Genomic DNA, 20,166 nt, shown 5'->3' on the forward strand with positions numbered 1-20,166 from the left:
AGAAATGCTCATTGGAGCATTTTGGATTTTGAATTTTCAAATTTGGGATACTCAGCTGGTAAGTATAATACAAATAATCAGAAATCTGAAAAAAACATGAACTCTGAAATACCTATGGTTCTGAGCATTTTGGATAAGGGATACTCAACCTGTACCAGGAATAACATGCTTTTCTCTGTGGCCAAATGTGAACAGAGTCCAAGGAATGTGTGTGGCATTTGCTCCTGTCCTCATCAGGTTGTCTTTCCATCCTGGATGGAAGCCCCCTTTCCCTGTGCCTCATTTCTCTCTCCTCTCCCACCAGGGTCCCCTGCTTATCTTTCTGAGGAGGGAGAGTGGTTTGAAGGGTGTGGTGGAGGGCATTCCAGCCCTAGGGGAAGTACATATGAAAGCCTAGAGGCCTTAGGGTCCCTTTCAAGGGGCTGTTGCCCCAGCCAGCAAATATTAGGGGCCTCTCAGTCTTATTTGTCTCGTCTCCCCTCAGAGGAGAAGATAAGGAGGAAGAATAGATGAAGGGCACAGAAGGCCCTATTTATTCTGTGTCCTAGTATGTCATACTATTGCATGGACACTATATTACCATTTTTTCATGAGTCGTATCTGTTTTTACAGTGTTCATCTATTTGTACAAATTTTATCCCTTACGTTTTAGCTAATTATTCTTCATCAACTTAGTAGGCTTCCTGAAAGTAAAATTCAAAAGATGAAACTTCTCTCAAGACAAGCGCTTATTATTTTATTTCCAGCAGCAGCCCATAAACCAGATTTCACTTTTAGATACCACCAGCTGTTTGCATTTCATCTATTTCTTTTTCTTAAAATGTAAATACTATTGTCCTCCTGAGTTCTTCTGTTTTTGTTTGTTTGTTTGTTTTTGTTTTTGTCCATGATCACTGGAAACAAATTTTGTGTTTCTTCTGGCATAGAATCAAAGAAAGTGGGCAATGATTGGGTTTGATGAGTCTTGCAAGCTACCCTTCTTCCCAAAAGAGAAGTCCAACTCCCGATCATTCATGTCAGACCAATATTGCCACATCCATTTCCCATGGGTGGAAGTCACCAGTGACCGACCGTTGCTTTTTCTTCTTCTTCCTGGAGTTAGGTGAAGGATGTCTTGGACCAGTCAATATCTTTTCCCTGGAGCCTGGGATGCTTCGACCTCTTTACTAGGGCTCTACAGGAAGAAAGACCCTCATGTCTCATTTTATGGCTCTTTTCTTTTCTGACCCATGTTTCCAACTCTTTTTTTTTTTTTTTTTCTTTAAGGGAAAAAAATAAAAACATTCTCTCTTTGAAGGGTAAGGGAAATTTTGTGAAACTTGAACACCCGGTAAGTGTTTTGCCTTTTACTTTATTATTTAGTAACTATATGCTAAGGATCATCCCAACTGAGGGGAAAATAGGAGCAGGGGTCAAACTTGTTTATAGTAGGATGTACAGGATTTAAGCCAGGAGACCAAGAGACTCAGTTTAATATTTTTTTCCAAACAGAAACACTATACCCAAATTCTGTAAAATAGACACAAATATGTAAGATTAATTTTAAGAAGGTGCATGTTTTATTTTTTCTTTTCTCTTCTATTTTCTTTTTATTTATTTTAAATAGAGACGGGGTCTCGATATGTTGCCCAGGTTGGTCTAGAACTGGGCTCAAGCCATCCTCCTGCCTTGGCCTCCCAATGTGCTGAGATTACAAGCATAAGCCAGCACACCTGGCCCACATTCTGTTTTCTATAGAAATGACATAAATAATTTCTCAGATTGTAGCAATGCTTCTATTTACAGAGGACATTGATAATCAACTTTTTCAAAACTGCAAACATACAGAAAGGTTAATTTAGGACATCAAATAAACTAAGGTTTAATTATGAAAAAAGATCGTAAAAGGCAAATCAAAGCAACATCAGATGTGACCAAAAACGTATACCAGATCACTTGCCGGGACTCTTGGGGAAGGGCTTGGGTGAAGATTTGGGATGCAGGGGTCTCATCTGCTCATTCGATGAACCAGGATTCGAATCACAGGTTCAGTGAGTTGCCTCTGATAACCAGTGGTTTGTGGCAGAGCCGGAGCTTGAGCTTAGGATTCTTGACTCCTACTGCTTTTCTTTTTTCTATGATACATACTAAAGGATTGGCCATTAGATTCTTCTGTGTTTTGTTTTGTCTGGGGAAGAGGTAAGATAAGTAGTCCCCTGGGTATCTGCAGTGGGAATAAGTTACCATTGTGAGGGGTAAAAAGAGGCAGAAAGAGGACCTTTTGTGTTTGTGTATTGAGATTTTCTTTTCCTTAAATTTCCTTTAGGGTCTGATATAGTGATTTAGGGTGGGGTTGACCCAGAATGGTTTTTGCCCTAGTTACGAGGATTGCGGACGTTCTGTTACCTGTTTGGTCGTGCCCAACAAACATGTTGAGTAGCCTTGGCACTCTGCCTTAGAACACAGCAGTTGGTGGATAAGTGTGGATGAGTTGAAGTGATAGTGGACAGAAGCGTAAATAAATTTAATGCAGTCTTGATAATTGAACGTACTCTCCACCCTGAAATCTGAATGGATGCTGTGTATAAAATATCTGCTTTGAAATGTAAGGAAGAGTTTGATTTCAGTTAATTTGTTAGGAATGTCTATGCTGAAACTTTTTTTTTTTTCTATTTTTTCCCCATTGGGAGTCAATTAAGAGAGAGGATTCAGAACAGAAGCTTGCTGTACTTCTGACAGTTTGTGTGGCCCAACTCTATGCTATGGGATTGTCATTACTCCTGTTACAACTAAGAGCTCCTCTTGGCAGTTGTCCTCTACTTTCTTTACAAAATAAACTCAAAAAACCAGGTTCCCTGCTTTCCTATCTCTAGTTTATCTGCATCCAAGACTATCTTTACCTCCTTCTCTTCCATCTCTCCTACCTACCTTCTGTTTAAGGCCAGTTCCTCTGCAGCCTCTTTTAAATCAATCTCTCCTTTTCCCCTTACCAAAGAATCACCTTTTTTTTTTTTTTTTGAGTAAGGGTCTTGCTCCATTGCCCAGGCTGGAGTGCAGTGATGCGATCTCAGCTCACTGCAATCTCCACCTCCCAGGTTCAAGCAACTCTCCTGCCTCAGTCGCCTAAGTAGTTGGGATTACAGGCGCCCACCACCACGCCTGGCTAACTTCTGTATTTTTAGTAGAGATGGGGTTTCACCATGTTTGCGAGGCTGATGTTGAACTCCTGACCTCAGGTCATCCACCCACCTCAGCCTCCCAAAGTGCTGGGATTACAGGTTTGAGCCACTGTACCCAGCCTGAAGAATCATCTTTATTCAGATATCTCCTTTCAGTTAGCTCCTTCCCTTAGCCTGTGGGTCCCTCTGCTCCTGAAGGTCCCCTCCAGATGGTCACAGCATCTTTCCTCCATCCTTTTATAACTGAGCTCCTTGGTGATGAAAAATGATCTCTGGCAGTCATTCAAACCCTTGCCTTGTTTCTTTTAACCCTCTCTGATAAATATTCTGCTTCATTGAGATTACATGAGCAAGCAGCCTCTTAATTTGCTATTCTAGAGGATCTGCCTCAGAGCCTGCCTGACTTGCCTTTTCTGCAGTAGTTTTCATTGTTGCTTCCGCCTCCGTGGAGGTTTGTCTGTCCTCACTTGTATGATGCCACTCTCTCTCTCCTGGCTGCCACCTCTTTGCTTCTTCACGGGCAGCTTTTCTGTGACCTTTTCCAGTGTTCAAGATTCTGTCCCGGCTGCTTCCTCTTCTTACCAGATGTTCCCTGGGTTCTGTCTCATGTGATAGGCGTGTGCTGCTCTGATTCAAATTTCCAGCTCAAATCTCTTTCCTGAGCACCAGATTTAACCTCACTTGGGATCATGTTGATACCTCAAACGCAGCTTGTTCAAAACTGTGGTCCCCTAATCTCTTCCTCTGTTCCTGGTTCATTACCTACTTAAGTCAGAAATGGGAGACCTTGGTGTCATCTGCTTTCCTCTTTCGATCCATCAGTATAGTGACACCTACATGTTTGTCTTACATCCCGAGTCAACCAAGGTTTCATTACTGCTAATGATGTTTTTTATCAATTCTTTTTTTTGGGGGGGACGGAGTTTCACTCTTGTTGCCCAGGCTGGAGTGCAATGGCGTGATCTCGGCTCACCACAACCTCCGCCTCCCGGGTTCAAGCAATTCTCCTGCCTCAGCCTCTTGAGTAGCTGGGACTACAGCCATGCACCACCATGCCCGGCTAATTTTGTATTTTTAGTAGAGACGGGATTTCTCCATGTTGGTCAGGCTAGTCTTCAACTCCCGACCTCAGGTGATCCGCCCACCTCAGCCTCCCAAAGTGCTGGGATTACAGGTGTGAGCCACCGCACCCGGCTATTCATTTTTTTAAAATTAGGAAATCTTCTCTTCTGTAGCTCACATTCTTCCATTATACATACTAATGCCTTTGGTTTTGATTCTTCTAAATGAGGGGAACATAAGGCCATAAGCCAAACCATTTCAAGATGGAATAAGATTTTTTTTTAAATTATTTTTCTTTTTATTGAGATGGAGTTTCACTCTTCTTGCCTAAGCTGGAGTGCAATGGTGCGTTCTCAGCTCACTGCATCCTCTGCCTCCCGGGTTCAAGCATTTCTCTGCCTCAGCCTCCCAAGTAGCTGGGATTACAGGCATGTGCCACCACGCCCGACTAATTTTGTGTTAGTAGAGACGGAGTTTCACCATGTTGGTCAGGCTGATTTTGAACTCTTGACCTCAGGTGATCCACCTGTCTCAGCCTCTCAAAGTGCTGGGATTACAGGCGTGAGCCACCATGCCTGGGCCGTTTACATATATATAATGCTAAAGGGAGATAGACATGAAGACTGAGGAAAAAGCACTTGGATTTGTTGATTTAGTGGGGAGGTTTTGTACCGTGGTGAAGACTTCCCATCACGCCTGTTCCTCCTTGTGTACCTGTTTCTGAGATGGCATCCAGTGGTCCCTTCCAGGTATTTGAAACTTTGTTGCTATCAGGATCCTTCTCCCTTGCTCATTTTATTCAGTAAGTTGTGTCAGTGACACCTCCATATTCTCTGTGATATCCCTTTGTTTTTTTCCTCCCGAATCTGAATCTCAAGATCTATAAATGAATATTTTCTTGTTGATTCACATCAAACTGATCATCAGATTGTGATGCAAATCGCAAATCTGTTCCTTCTTTTCACCTCTGTTATCATTGTCTTAATTGGAATATAGTAGACAGTTTTTCATTCTCTGGCCTCCTTTATCATTCTTCAACATTTCACACTGTTGATCACCCTTTTCTTCATGAAGCTCTCTTCATTTGACTCTTAGACACCATTCTCCTGATTTTCTCACTACATCTTTGATGGTGTTTTTCTTGGGCTTCTTTGAGCCCCCCACCTAAATATAGGTTACCTCTGCATTCTGTCCTCTGGCTCGATCTCTTATAGATGATGTCTGGGCACTCTCAGCCTTAGTTGAGGTTTCTACCACCACCCATCTGTTGAATTCCAAATCTTTGTCCTTAGCACAGACTCCTCCAGTGAGCCCACAGATCTGTATTTTTCAGTTGTTTACCAGATAACTTCCATTCAGAGCTTCCGTAGAACTTTAACTACAATGGATTCAAAAGGGGGGACTCATTCTGGGAACTCTTTCCTGGACTTCCTCCTTTTTTATTTTCTATCTTGATGCAGCGTACTACCAGTTGCTCATCATCTAGGTAAGACACCTGAGTGACATTAATACCTCCTTCCTCCCTCTCCACATTCATTAGGTCACAAATCCTATTGATTCTACCACTCAAATTCCTAAATCTCTCCCAAATCTGCCTTCCCATTCTGTCCTCACTGCTTTAGCTTAGACTGTCATTATTTCTTGCCTCTTTAGTTTGTTTCCTAACTACTCTCCCATTGTGCAGTTGCCTCCCGTTTTCTCTCTTTTTAATTTTTATTTATTTATTTATTTATTTTTTTTGAGATAGAGTCTCGCTCTGTCATCCAGGCTGGAGGGCAGTGGCATGATCTTGGCTCACTGCAAGCTCTGCCTCCCGGGTTCACGCAATTCTCCTGCCTCAGCCTCCCAAGTCACTAGGACTACAGGCGCCCACTACCACGCCCGGCTAATTTTTTCTATTTTTAATAGAGACGGGGTTTCACCATGTTAACTAGGATGGTCTCGATCTCCTGACCTTGTGATCCACCCTCCTTGGCCTCCCAAAGTGCTGGGATTACAGGTGTGAGCCACTGCGCCCGGCCCCCTGATTTGTCTTTACTCCCATATATAATATGGCTAAAATTTGAGTGCTGGTTTTATCTCATTTACAAGTGAAATGTTTGGCATGCATTCTCAAAATCTATTCATCACACTGAATCATTATTATCCATTTTACTTTGGAGGAGAGTAGTCCCAGGCCTCACAAATAGGAAGTGGGGCAACAGAGATCTGAACTCAGGCTGTATGCTCCAGAGCCCATGATCTTAATTTACCATTTCATTTATGGCTCCCTGTGCCATGTTTGAGTGGCCTTTAAAATCTTTCCTGAGCTGGCATCTGACTTTACTGTTTCATATCCTCCTACTCTGCCTAATCTGTTTACTGTTTGATCTCCTCCCATTCTGTCTAATAGATCTGGAATTTCAGGCCTATTTCTACCTTGTTGGTCTTCCTTGAAGGTGTCATATTGTACCTTTGTGTGTTTGTGCATGTTGCTTCCTCAGCCTTGAATCCCTGCCTCTTTATCTTCAAGGCCCAGCTCAAATGACATCTCCTGGAAGGGTTTCTTGTCTATTAGTTAACACCACCATCCTCTTACTTCTTAATTAGCCTCTCTTCTTTTCCCATGATACACGTATACACAACTGCCATATATATATTTATAGAAAGTTTGTAAATATATATATATTCATATTTAAATAAACTTTTAGGATAGTTTTAGATTTACAGAAAAGTGGCAAAGGTAGCATAGAGTTTCCATGAAGCCCATACTCAGTTTCCCTTTTGTTAATATCCTGTCACTGTAGTGCATTTGTTATAAGTAAGAAGCTAACACCAGTACATTGCTGTTGATTAAATTTGATACTTTATTCAGGTTTCCCCAGTTATTCTCTTGTGCCTTTTTTCTGTTCCAGGCTCCCATGGGATAACACATTACATTTAGTCATCACATCATCTTAGTCTCTTCTGGTCTGTGATTGTTTCTCAGACTTTCCTTATCCTTGAAGACCTTGATAGTTTTGAGAAGCACCAGTCACATTTTTTTTTTTTTTTTTTTTTTTTTTTTTCAGAATGTCCCTCAGTTTGGGTTTTGTCTGATGTTTTCCTTATGATTAGACTGAGACCATGGGTTTTTGGGAGGAAGACCAGAGGTAAAATGTTCTTTTCATCACATATCAAGTGCACATGCTAGCAACGTGACTTACCACTGATGATGTCAACCTTGCCCAGCTCTCTGAAGCAGTGTCAGTTACTGTGTTAGTAACTATAAGTTACTTTCTACTCCTCTTTCCATTCTCCTGTCTTTGGAAGTAAGTCACTATCCCAAACCGCACTCAAGGTGTAGGGGTGGTAAGCTTTACCTCCTGGAGGGGGGATTATTGATATAAATTATTTGGAATTCCTCTGTAAGGAAGATTTGTCTCTTCTCCCTATTTATTCATTCAGTCATTTAATTATATCAATTAATACTTTTTTATACTTTGGGTTATAACCCAATATTGTTTATTCTGTTGATCAGATTGTTCCAGCTTTGGCTGTTGGGAGTTCTTTTAGATTGGTTCCTGTGTCCCTTTGACATGTCCCCTGTCCCAATGTCCTTGAATCGGCCATTTCTCCAAGGAGCCCTAGTTTTATATTGGAAAATGGTATTGGAAACCAAGATATGGGCACTGGATGTGCACATTGTTACTGGGGTGTCACTACTTCGCCTTTCAGTGTACAGATATATGGATGTGAACCCAAGTTTATATAAATATCTGTAATTATTTATCTGTTCATCTCTATGTTAAGCTAAATAGGAGTTTATACTAACTTCAGTTGATTCATTGCCTTCCCTCCTTGCTTATCTGTAACTTCCCTCTCTGACTATGAGAAACTTGGCATCCATCACCACCATCCCATTAACTACACTGTAAGCGTGGACTTTCTCCCTGTCCCCCTCACTAGGCTGTTAGTATCTTAGACACTTATTAAATCTTTGTTGATGAGTGATGAATCTTGAAGCTGTTATGTATCTTACCTAATAAAAGTTTAGCATTTTAGCAAAAGCAATGTAAATCAATCTTGTAAAGTTTGAAACAAAACTTTTAACTGCTTTGTTATGTAACATGTATTCATTGTAGAAAATATGAAAAGTGAGAAGGAAAAAAAGCACCTGTTATTCTGTCACCCAGAGATAATACTGAATATGTAGGTATGTGTTATTTTAGAACTTTTTCTTTGTATGTATATGTCTATACCCCCCTAAACGATTTTTACAAGAATACATTCACATTTCACACTACTTATTTATAACCTTTTTTCCCTTAATATAGTATTTCTTAAGGATGTCATGTAGTTGTATCATAATTTAACTGTCTTTACTGTTTCAGCTCCTCCTACTCTTAACCAATTCTCTTTTTTAAGATGTCCAAGTTATTACCAATTATTTGCTTTTATAAACCCTGATTAATATTTTCTTAGAAGTCTTGACAGGCTGTTCTGATGATTTCTTTAGTTACACTCCTAAAAGTAGAATTGCTGGAGTAAGTGCATTTTAAGGGTTCTGGTACATGTTTCTAGGGGTGAGGTTTTTACACTGGCATCTGTTTTTACTTTTCACTCCTTCTGGGAAGTACTCTCTAACACCCTTGAGATCTTGCATCCCTTTTGGGATTATGAATAAATAGTTTTTCTTTAAAGCCAGGAACTCACAGCTGTTCATGCTGATTTATTTACCTGCATAGACTATTGTGTCAAAGAATGCACTGCAGTACCGGGGAAATTCCCAGCATGATGCCCAGGAGTTTCTGCTGTGGCTTTTGGACCGAGTTCATGAAGACCTCAACCATTCAGTGAAGCAGAGTGGCCAGCCTCCTCTGAAGGTAAGGACGCATGCTCCCTAGGGCAGTCAGCTAGCCATGAGAGTGTGTAGATTTTTCTACTGAGGATTGTTGCATTGCGTTAATACAATGAAATTGACTAAGCTCTGGGTGAGTATAAGATTCAATGGCTACTTAAAGGACATTTCATTTTGTTTACTACTGTGCTGGCAGTGTAAGATACAAGAGCTGTTGTCCCCAAGGAATTTATAGTCTGATGAGAGGGGAAACATTTGCATGTATGATGAGCTTCAGATTAAAAAAAGTGATTCCATTTCACTAAACTGTTTTTAAAGCAGAATATGTTTGCTTTCTATTCTAGTAAGACACATACTCTGTAGTTCACTGGAATGAATACACAATCATAAAGGAAACGTATGGATTTTCTCTGCTGTTGGGATTGGATTTGACCATAGGAGCCCCAGAATGTTCTTATTGAGAAACATAGCAATTAATTCTTAATTTTATACATGTGGTCTTACAAATATGGATAAAATAACTTATATAATGGAAAAAATTTAGACTAAAGAGTTGCTTCCCTTGGGCAGCTTTTAAAGTTTTTGATAATTCTGCTCTGTACTTCAAATTTTAAATTTCTAAATTTGGTAAGTTGTTAAATTATTCTGATTCAAGGTCCTTTTGTGCCTGAACACTCTATTCTGTCATATGACTATATGCGTGTGGCTGACTCTCCCACCAAATTGAGACATCCTCAAGGTCAGGCACTGGGTCTTATTATCTTTGTATCCTAATGTTCTGTACAGTGCTCTCTGCATGTGGTAGCAGGTGCTCAGTAACTAATTGTTAGGCGGAGGGACATGAAAAGTTAAATACAACATGAAGTAGAGTGTGATTAGGCACCAACATACACAGCACAACTAATAGGTACTAGGGAATTTAGGCATGGGAAGCATTAGTACTTTTTTTTTTTGAGACGGACTTTTGCTCTTGTTGCCCAGGCTGGAGTGCAATGGCGCAATCTCGGCTCACCACAACCTCTGCTTCCTGGGTTCAAGTGATTCTCCTACCTCAGCCTCCTGAGTAGCTGGGATTACAGACATGTGCCACCACAGCCGGCTAATTTTGTATTTTTAGTGGAGATGGGGTTTCTCCATGTTGGTCAGGCTGGTCTCGAACTCACGACCTCAAGTGATCCACCCACCCCGGCCTCTCAAAGTGTTGGGATTACAGGCATGAGCCACTGTGCCCGGCCAGGATTAGTACTTTTAAAGTGGTTGGGGATTACTTCTTAGAGGAGATTGGGATGGGGGCTTTGAGAATTGGAGGGAAACTGGAGCATCCTGGGGAAGGGGAGCTGCCCGGCTGAGTGCTGTGCAGAGACGATCGCTGGCAGAGTCTGTGTGAGGGGATGAGTCCACGCGACCTACATCCTACCTGCTGTGTTCTGGCTCCTTTAGCAGGTGCCCGTCACTGAAGTATCTGCACTTGATGCATAGCTTGTAAAGGAAGTCAAGGTCATTTGTGATTCTCTAGCTTCATCTTCAACCAAGAATTGGTCTTTCTAGTCTGTGAAATTGTACTTTCTTTTTTTTTAGCCACCGTCAGAGACTGATATGATGCCTGAGGGACCATCTTTTCCTGTCTGTAGCACTTTTGTACAAGAACTCTTTCAAGCCCAATATAGGTATGAGAAAATCAGATGTTTCCACTTATTTTGTTTACCTGACATCGTTCTGGGTGATTTTAATATCAAGCATCTTACCTTTTTGTTTTGAAGATCTTCTTTGACGTGTCCTCATTGTCAGAAACAGAGCAACACTTTTGATCCTTTCCTTTGCATTTCTTTGCCAATTCCTCTACCCCACACAAGGTAAGAATGGATTTAGTAAAATGAAGACTGTATTTTCTTATGGTATCCCTTTTCCTCTGTAGGCTCCTATTAGGTCTTCTTACTTATTTAGACAGGTAATGGGATTAATAATGGGATTGAATACAGTCATTGCTACAACCTTACAAGAATAAATGCCCTCCTGAGTTTGCAGGGTAAGCAGGCACGTGAAGCAAGCAGGGGCTGTGTAGTCTGGCCCGGTTTGTCATCCACACATAGTATCGGGGGATGGGCAGGGCTGCTGAGTGACTTCAGGATTCTCTAGAGACCTTACTTTACATTTCTTCTTTCTTAGTTGCTTTATTTTGAACAATTTCTCAACATTTCCAGGAGTTATGCTGTTCTAAAGAAAATACAAAGCACAGAATCAAGTGTAGATATATTTTTGTTTGCTTCATAGAATGTTCATTTTATGAAGATTGCCTTTTCCAAAGATCTCGACGATTGATAGTTCTGCTTAGAGCCAAGTGAAATTTTTCCATTTGGGCTTCTGAGTAACAGTGTGGGTTAGCTTTAGTTTTTTGTTGATTTCATCTCAGGTTTATTTTGCATCGTCTATATTTTAGTTGAAATAAGTGACTAATGAGAAGATCTGACTTTGATCTGTACAGGCCTCTCTATGTCACTGTAGTGTATCAAGGCAAATGTTCTCACTGCATGAGGATTGGTGTGGCCGTACCTCTGTCTGGGACTGTTGCCAGACTTCGGGAAGCAGTGTCTGTGGAAACAAAGATCCCCACTGATCAGGTAATAAGTCTGCTAAGACCAGTTACACATGAGCCACAAAAGTATTGCTTTCTGTTCTCTTAGAATTTTTTATAGTTCTTTGCCAAGTATGGTTGGATAGAGATTTAAAACCAGTTGCATTTAGAGTTGAGGGAAAAAAATCAAGACCCCAAAGACTAAAATGTATAGAGAAACTTTTCATGTTTCATTTAATTGTGTATGTAATTTTAAAAGAAGCTGTGACTTTACACCAAGACCTTCTTGTAGCCTTGTTCATAAGGTATAATTACTTAACCCTTCTTAAATCATTCCTGTGGATGTGTATGTGGGCACTGGAGCGTCCTCACAGTGTTTGATACTCAAAGAGGCTTTGAAAACTTAAGGAGTGACACTAGAAAACCCCTTCCCATTGTGGTGATAAGAGTGGATATCTTGCTAGTACCGTGTTCTGTATGTAATAGATGCTCAATACGTTTTGTTTTCTCATTACGGCTGGACCAGAGTCTCTTACCTTGTTTAGAGAAGAGAAAGGGAAGTTGTGCCCATGCCGCATCCCTTTTGGGGTAAATGTTTGATAAGCAGTTATGTTGAAATTTACCAAAAATACTTTTGACCTGTTTGGACTTGACATGTTTTTGCAGATAGCTTTTACTCAATTTACTATTATTATTTTATTTGGAAAAACATTCCTTATTTAAGATTTATTAAGGAACGATGACTCAGTAGCTAAATTGCTTTCCCTAGATAGTAGCTTCTGGAAGCTACTGTGTAATCCCTGGACTAATAAAGGTGTTTTGTACTTCGGCCTCATGTGGCGTCATTTGGGAAGTTACCACAGTAAAACAAACACAGCCAGCAGTGTTGCCCTAATATGGCAAATATCTCATATTTTTGCAGGCCAAGTACTGGCATGTTGATAAAATGTTCATATTCTTTCCTACTCTGAAAAGCCCGTTGGCTCTTTCTTCCCTTCAGGATGAGGGAAAGGCAGAAAGGGAGGGAGCGAGGCTTCGGTGGTGTCCAGGGCAAATCTGGTTGCATCTTTAGAGCTTCCAGCACTGTCTGGCTCCTTTTGCATGTGGTTTAAATTGGTGAAATAATTACAAGTTTGCTGTTGACCTCAGTTTGCTGAAGAAAGTGAATTTTACTTGCATGTTCACCGGCAGAAAAACAACATGGTCATTAAATTCATTAGAAGGAAAATGTGCCAGGAACATTTTTGCTGGACTATTTGTAGAATATACCACCAACCCCTTTTACCTGGTAGATTCGCAGAATGTTAGTGCTGGTAGAGGGGACCTCAGGGGTCCGGTCCAACTCCCTTATTTGAAAGAGGCTCAGAAAAGCCGTGGGACTTGTTCAGGTTTGCAGGGCTGGTTGGTGACAGGCCAAACTGGAACCTGCATGCCCAATCCAGTGCTTTTTCACTAGACAGCACGGCTGAGCATATAAGAAGTCTTTAAATGTCTCCCGTGTTCTCCTCTCCATCTTTTGTTTTTCTGTTTTGTTTGTTTGTTTGTATGTATGTATGTATGGATTGTTTGAGACAGGGTCTCACTCTGTTGCCCAGGCTGGAGTGCATTGGTGCAATCATGGCTCACTGCAGCCTCAACCTTGTGGGCTCAAGCAGTCCTCCCACCTCAGCTTCCCAAGTAGTGGGGACTGTAGGCACATGCCACCACACCCAGCTGATTTTTGTATTTTTCATAGAGACAAGGTTTTGGCATGTTGCCCAGGCTGGTCTTGAACTCCTGGCCTCAGCAGTCCTTCTGTCTTGGCCTCCCAAAGTGCTGGGATTACAGGCTTGAGCCGCCATGCCTGTCCTGTTTTTCTGTTTTATTGTAAAATAACCATTTCTTGAAATATAACAGAAAGAGGAAGTATCTCATACTAGGTATCTTAATGCTAAGGGTTACTAACTTTAATACTATGTTATATAGTATTCATTTAGATTTTTTCCATGCATATATACATTATTTTATATAAGTAGAATCATTTACACATATTATTTTTACCTTGCTTTGTATTTACTTAGATTTTTGCATGTTAGTGCAAATATATATAGTTTATTCTTTTTAGTAGCTTTATAATTCCAGTAAGGCTATACTACGTTTAATTAGTTAGTATTTTTGGACATTTGAGTTGATTTTTTTTTTCAATACAAATATCCATGGTTTAGCCTTGAAAAATAGAAAATTAAATGATATGGGAGAAAGCCTCAGAGTCAGATGTGGACTCTGTCCTCGACATGAGGCTGAATCGTTGTAGAACTTTAGGCAAGTCTCTCGGCGTCTCTTCTTTCCGTGAAATGGAGGTTAGACATTATGATCTCCTGGTTCTCTTCTACACTAAAACTTAGAGAAACTCTGGAGTTAGAGTCATGGAGTTCTGCATCAGAGTACAGGTTTCCCTCAGTGTCCATGGGATTGGTTGTAGGAACCCTTGCACTAGGATACCGAAATCCACAGTGCTTTAATCCCTTTTATAACATGGCACAGTATTTGCATAGAACCTGAGCATATCATCCTGTGTACTTTATTTATTTTTACTTTTTATTTATGGATACATAATAGTTGTACCTCCAATATACTTTAAATCATCTCCAGATAACTTACAATACTTAATACAGTGTAAATGTTATGTAAATACTTGTTATGCTATATTGTTTAGGGAATAATGACAAGAAAAAAAGACTGTTCAGTATACATTCAATCATCCTTTTTTTTTCTTCTGAATATTTTTGATCTGCAGTTGGTTGAATCCACAGATGTAGCACCCACAGATATGGAGGGGTGACTGTATATTGTTATATAATTACAGAGGATACTGTGCTTCCAGGATTCTCTCATTAAAGGCAAATAAAGTGGGCTCTGTGAGATGTTTCAGAGGTCTCTCAGACCACTGCCAGTCCTGATGGTCTGGAGAAGTTCATAGAATTGGGAGATCAATTAGTATCGAATTTCCAGTTACCCAACTGTTTACATTTTTCCTGTTTTTAGATTGTGTTAACAGAAATGTACTATGATGGGTTCCATCGTTCCTTTTGTGATACAGACGACCTGGAAACAGTCCATGAAAGCGACTGCATTTTTGCCTTTGAGACTCCCGAAATATTTAGGCCTGAAGGAATTCTCAGTCAAAGAGGTAAATGAGCTCCTGTTTCCATAATGCCACCTGGGTTTGCAGGTTTAACTATAGTCTACCCTTTTAGTTGTCTATTATATAATGATATACATTTTTTTAATTGTGGTAAAATACACATAATTTTTTTATGATGGTATAATGGTAAAAATCTTACAGTAATATTTTCCTAGAAGAAGGCAGCTCTTACTGTTTTAGGCAAAGATATATCCATAGTTTAGTTGGGAAAACCTCTTATTGAGATTCAGGACTGACTGTGACCTCCTTTAAGTAGCCTTTTTGGCATCTTATCATGACATTCAGGAGGATATACTATGCCATAGGTTGTTTTTTTTTTTTTTCTTTTTAATTTTGCTATCACCTCTTAAGATTCTAACATTTTTGCTATAGAATGTTTTCTTGGTACCTGCTTTTAAGAAATTTGCATGTAACTCTTCATTGATAGGCAGCAAAATGAAGTAAAGCCCTGGACAGTATTGTTCCTCTTACTGTGGTTTGGGCTGTGATTTGGAACTTAGCTTGTCTCCTCACTGTGCCTGGAGTTATGGGGTTATTCTGATTTTAAGAGTTACCAAGCAACTCAGACTTTGCTCCTGGCCACAGCATTCTTCAGGGTTCCTCCTAGGGCTCCTCTTCTTTTGCTCTACCCTGGTGGTTATTAATGCATCACTATTACCTGGGAACTGGTTAGAAATGCAAATTCTTGGTCCCTACTCCACACCTAGTAAAGGAGAAACTCTGGTAAAGAAGCCCTTTAGGTAGGTGATCATGATGCAAGCTAAAGTGAGAACTGCCGCTCTTATCAGGATTTTCCACGCCTTGATTTTTTGAACTGAATTCCCCCCCTAGCCTCAACTTTTCTTTTGATTCCAGTTCCATTCCTTGACTTCCACCTCCCTACTGGAATTTCTACTTAGAAATCCTACAGGTGTCTTACCCTTAGCATTTCTTTCTTAGATTGGTTGCTCCTGCATTTTTTCTAGAAATAATGGCACTACCATCCTCCTCTTCACTCAAACTGGATCCAAGCTTGATAACTTCTCCTTCAAAATTCTCATAGAGCTGCTGACACACACTGCATTTTTCACCTTTATTCTACTGCCACTGACGTAGTTCAGGCCAGTCCCAACTGAGCTTTTCCAGTAAGTTTTTATCTTTACCACTGAGCTTTCTCCTTTCTAGTTATTTCTCCACAGACTTACTCTAATACACAGTTCTGATCATGTTACATGCTATTCATTTACCAGTGATTCCCCTTTTCTAAGATCAAATCTAAACACCTTGGAAGGAGCATAACGCCCTCCTCCCCTGCCATGATTTGGTCCTTGCCTTTCTTTCCAGTCTGTCTACTCCCATTTCCTCTCCTTCCTCAGGTCTTCTCTTTCAGGTTACTCTGTTTCTCAGACATGCCATGTGCTTTTCCATGTTCCCTGCCATTTGCTGTGCTGAGGATTCACTTCTCCAGCTTCTATTCTCGTTAGCTCCTGCTTTGTCTCCCCAAGGTACCTTCCAGTCTCCCCATCCTGCCAAGCTCTAAGCAGTCACTATTCTACTTTCTCTCTCTCTCTCTTTTTCTTTTTGAGACAGAGTCTTGCTGTGTCGCTCAGGCTGGAGTGTAGTGCATGATCTTGGCTCACTGCAGCCTTAGCCTCCTGAGTAGCTGGCATCACAGGCACATGCCACCACACCTGGCTAATTTTTATATTTTTAGTAGAGATGGGGTTTCACCATGTTGGCCAGGCTGGTCTCGAACTCCTGACCTCAAGTGATCCACCTGCCTTGGCCTCCCAAAGTGCTGGTAATCTTACAGGCATGAGCCACCACACCCGGCCCACTATTCTACTTTCTGTTTCTACAGATTTCCCTAGTCTAGACTTCCATATAAATGGAATCATAAAATATGTGGTATTTTGTGACTGGCTTTACTTAGTGTGATGTTTTCAAGATTCATTCATGTTGTAGCATATATCATACTTAATTCCTTTTTGTGGCCAAATAATATTTTATTGTTTGAATAGATCACATTTTGTTTATTCATTGTTAATGAACATTTGGGTTGTTTCCACCTTCTGGCTAATATGAATAATGCTCCTGTGAACATTCCACACAAGTTTTTGTGTGGACTTATGTTTTCGTTTCTCTTCATACCTGGGAATAGAACTGCTGGGTTGTGTGGTAATCTATGTTTAATCATTTGGGGGAACTTACAGACTGTTTTCCAAAGTGGCCGCACCATGTTACATTTTTATCAGCAGTGTTTGAGGGTTCTAGTTTCTCTACGTCCTTACCAACACTTGATTATTATCTGACTCTTTAATTTTAGCCATTGTAGGGGGTATGAAGTGGTATCTCATTATGGTTTTGATTTGTGTTTGTGACTGACATCATGTTGAGCATCTTTTCTTGTGCTTGTTGGCCATTTGTATATCATATTTGGAAAAATGTCTGTTCAAATATTTTACCCATCTTAAAATTGCATTGTTTGATTTTTGTTGTTGAGTTTTAGGAATTTTCACATATGCTGAATACTAGACCCTTATCAGATATATGATTTGCAAATATTTTCTCCCATTCTGTGGGTGGTCTTTTAACTACCTGATAATGTCCTTTGAAACATAAAAGTTCTTAGTTTTGTTGAAGTCCAGTTTATCTATTTTTTTTTTTGCTTGTGCTTTTGTTGTCATATCTGACACTTTATCAAATCCAAAGTCATAAAGATTTACCCCATAATTTCTTTTAAGAGTTTTATAGTTTTAGCTCTTATGTTATAGTTTTTTGAACCATTTTGAGTTAATTTTTTATGTGCATGTGCATGTGTCTTTTTAGTAGCATGATATATAATCCTTTGGGTATATACCCAGTAATGGGATTGCTGGGTCAAAGGGTAATTCTAATTCTAGATCCTTGAGGAATTGTGACACTGTCTTCCACAATGGTTGAAATAATTTACCCTCCCACCAACAGTGTAAAAGCATTCTTATTTCTCCACATCCTCTCCAGCATCTGTTGTTTCCTGACTTTTTAATGATTGCCATTCTAATTGGCGTGCGATGGTATCTCATTGTGGTTTTGATTTGCATTTCTCTGATGACCAGTGATGATGAGCACTTTTTCCTGTGTCTGTTGGATGCATAAATGTCTTCTTTTGAGAAGTGTCTGTTCATATCCTTTGCCCACTTTTTGATGGGGTTGTTTTTTTCTTGTAAATTTGTTTGAGTTCTTTGTAGGTTCTGGATATTAGCCCTTTGTCAGATGGGTAGATTGCAAAAATTTTCTCCCATTCTGTAGGTTGCCTGTTCACTCTGATGGTAGTTTCTTTTGCCGTGCAGAAGCTCTTTAGTTTAATTAGATCCCATTTGTCAATTTTGGCTTTTGTTGCCTTTGCTTTTCGTGTTTTAATCATGAAGTCCTTGCTCATGCCTATGTCCCTAAAGATATTGCCTAGGTTTTCTTCTAGGGTTTTTATGGTTCTAGGTCTAAGATTTAAGTCTTTAATCCACCTTGGATTAATTTTTGTATAAGGTGTAAGGAAGAGATCCAGTTTCAGCTTTCTACATATGGCTAGCCAGTTTTCCCAGCACCATTTATTAAATAGGGAATCCTTTCCCCATTTCTTGTTTTTGTCAGATTTGTCAAAGATCAGATGGTTGTAGATGTGTGGTTACTTCTGAGGCCTCTGTTCTGTTCCATTGGTCTGTATCTCTGTGTTGGTACCAGTACCATGCTGTTTTGGTTACTGTAGCCTTGTAGTATACTTTGAAGTTAGGTAGTGTGATGCCTCCAGCTTTGTTCTTTTTGCTTAGGATTGTCTTGGCAATGCAGGCTCTTTTTTGGTTTCATATGAACTTTAAAGTGGTTTTTTCCAATTCTGTGAAGAAAGTCATTGGTAGCTTGATGGGGATGGCATTGAATCTGTAAATTACCCTGGGCAGTATGGCCATTTTCACGATATTGATTCTTCCTATCCATGAGCATGGAATGTTCTTCCATTTGTTTGTGTTCTCTTTTACTTCATTGAGCAGTGGTTTGTAGTTCTCCTTGAAGAGGTCCTTCGCGTCCCTTGTAAGTTGGATTCCTAGGTATTTTATTCTCTTTGAAGCAATTGTGAATGGGAGTTCACTCATGATTTGGCTCTCAGTCTGTTATTGGTGTATAGGAATGCTTGTGATTTTTGCATATTGATTTTGTATCCTGAGACTTTGCTGAAGTTGCTTATCAGTTTAAGGAGATTTTAGGCTGAGACGATGGGGTTTTCTAGATATACAATCATGTCATCTGCAAACAGGGACAATTTGACTTCCTCTTTTCCTAATTGAATACCCTTTATTTCTTTCTCTTGCCTGATTGCCCTGGCCAGAACTTCCAACACTATATTTAATAGGAGTGGTGAGAGAGGGCATCCTTGTCTTGTGCCAGTTTTCAAAGGGAATGCTTCCAGTTTTTGCCCATTCAGTATGATATTGGCTGTGGGTTTGTCATAAATAGCTCTTATTATTTTGATATACAGTCCATCAATACCTAGTTTATTGAGAGTTGTTAGCATGAAGGGCTGTTGAATTTTGTTGAAGGCCTTTTCTGCATTTATTGAGATAATCGTATGGTTTTTGTTGTTGGTTCTGTTTATGTGATGGATTACGTTTATTGACTTGCATATGTTGAACCAGTCTTGCATCCCAGGGATGAAACCAACTTGATCATAGTGGATAAGCTTTTTGATGTGCTGCTGGATTCGGTTTGCCAGTATTTTATTGAGGATTTTTGCATCGACGTTCATCAGAGATATTGGTCTAAAATTCTTTTATTTGTTGTGTCTCTGCCAGGCTTTGGTATCAGGATTATACTGGCCTCATAAAATGAGTTAGGGAGGATTCCCTCTTTTTCTCTTGATTGGAATAGTTTCAGAAGGAATGGTACCAGCTCCTAGAATTTGGCTGTGAATCTGTCTGGTCCTGGACTCTTTTTGGTTGGTAGGCTATTAATTATTGCCTCAATTTCAGAGCCTGTTATTGGTCTATTCAGAGATTCAACTTCTGCCTGGTTTAGTCTTGGGAGGGTGTATGTGTCCAGGAATTTATCCATTTCTTCTAGATTTTCTAGCTTATTTGTGTAGAGGTATTTATAGTATTCTCTGATGGTAGTTTGTATTTCTGTGGGATCAGTGGTGATATCCCCTTTATCATTTTTATTGCGTCTATTTGATTCTTCTCTCTTTTTTTCTTTATTAGTCTTGCTAGTGGTCTATCAATTTTGTTGGTCTTTTCAAAAAACCAGCTTCTAGATTCATTTATTTTTTTGGAGGGTTTTTTGTGTCTCTATCTCTTTCAGTTCTGCTCTGATCTTAGTTATTTCTTGCCTTCTGCTAGCTTTTGAATGTGTTTGCTCTTGCTTC

The 20,166-nt window shown here is 39.9% G+C and overlaps 1 protein-coding gene across 5 annotated transcripts in view; it reads left to right on the top strand.

Moving 5' to 3' along the window:
• USP31 (ubiquitin specific peptidase 31) overlaps positions 1-20,166 on the top strand; it is a 90,217-nt gene that overhangs the window by 34,590 nt on the left and 35,461 nt on the right. For 2 of the 5 annotated variants that reach the window (XM_054455610.2, XM_063654631.1), the window contains exons 2-6: positions 8,927-9,064; positions 10,618-10,706; positions 10,800-10,892; positions 11,522-11,657; positions 14,636-14,780. In XM_054455610.2, coding sequence (XP_054311585.2) covers positions 8,927-9,064; positions 10,618-10,706; positions 10,800-10,892; positions 11,522-11,657; positions 14,636-14,780 — 601 coding nt within the window. Of the gene's footprint in view, positions 1-8,334; positions 8,395-8,926; positions 9,065-9,381; positions 9,437-9,694; positions 9,779-10,617; positions 10,707-10,799; positions 10,893-11,521; positions 11,658-14,635; positions 14,781-20,166 lie in introns of those variants that run through there. The other 3 variants (XM_063654633.1, XM_063654632.1, XM_054455611.2) reach the window with 3 other exon arrangements.

Source organism: Pongo pygmaeus, chromosome 18, assembly GCF_028885625.2.
Source record: "Pongo pygmaeus isolate AG05252 chromosome 18, NHGRI_mPonPyg2-v2.0_pri, whole genome shotgun sequence".
Classification (NCBI taxonomy): Eukaryota; Metazoa; Chordata; class Mammalia; order Primates; family Hominidae; genus Pongo; species Pongo pygmaeus.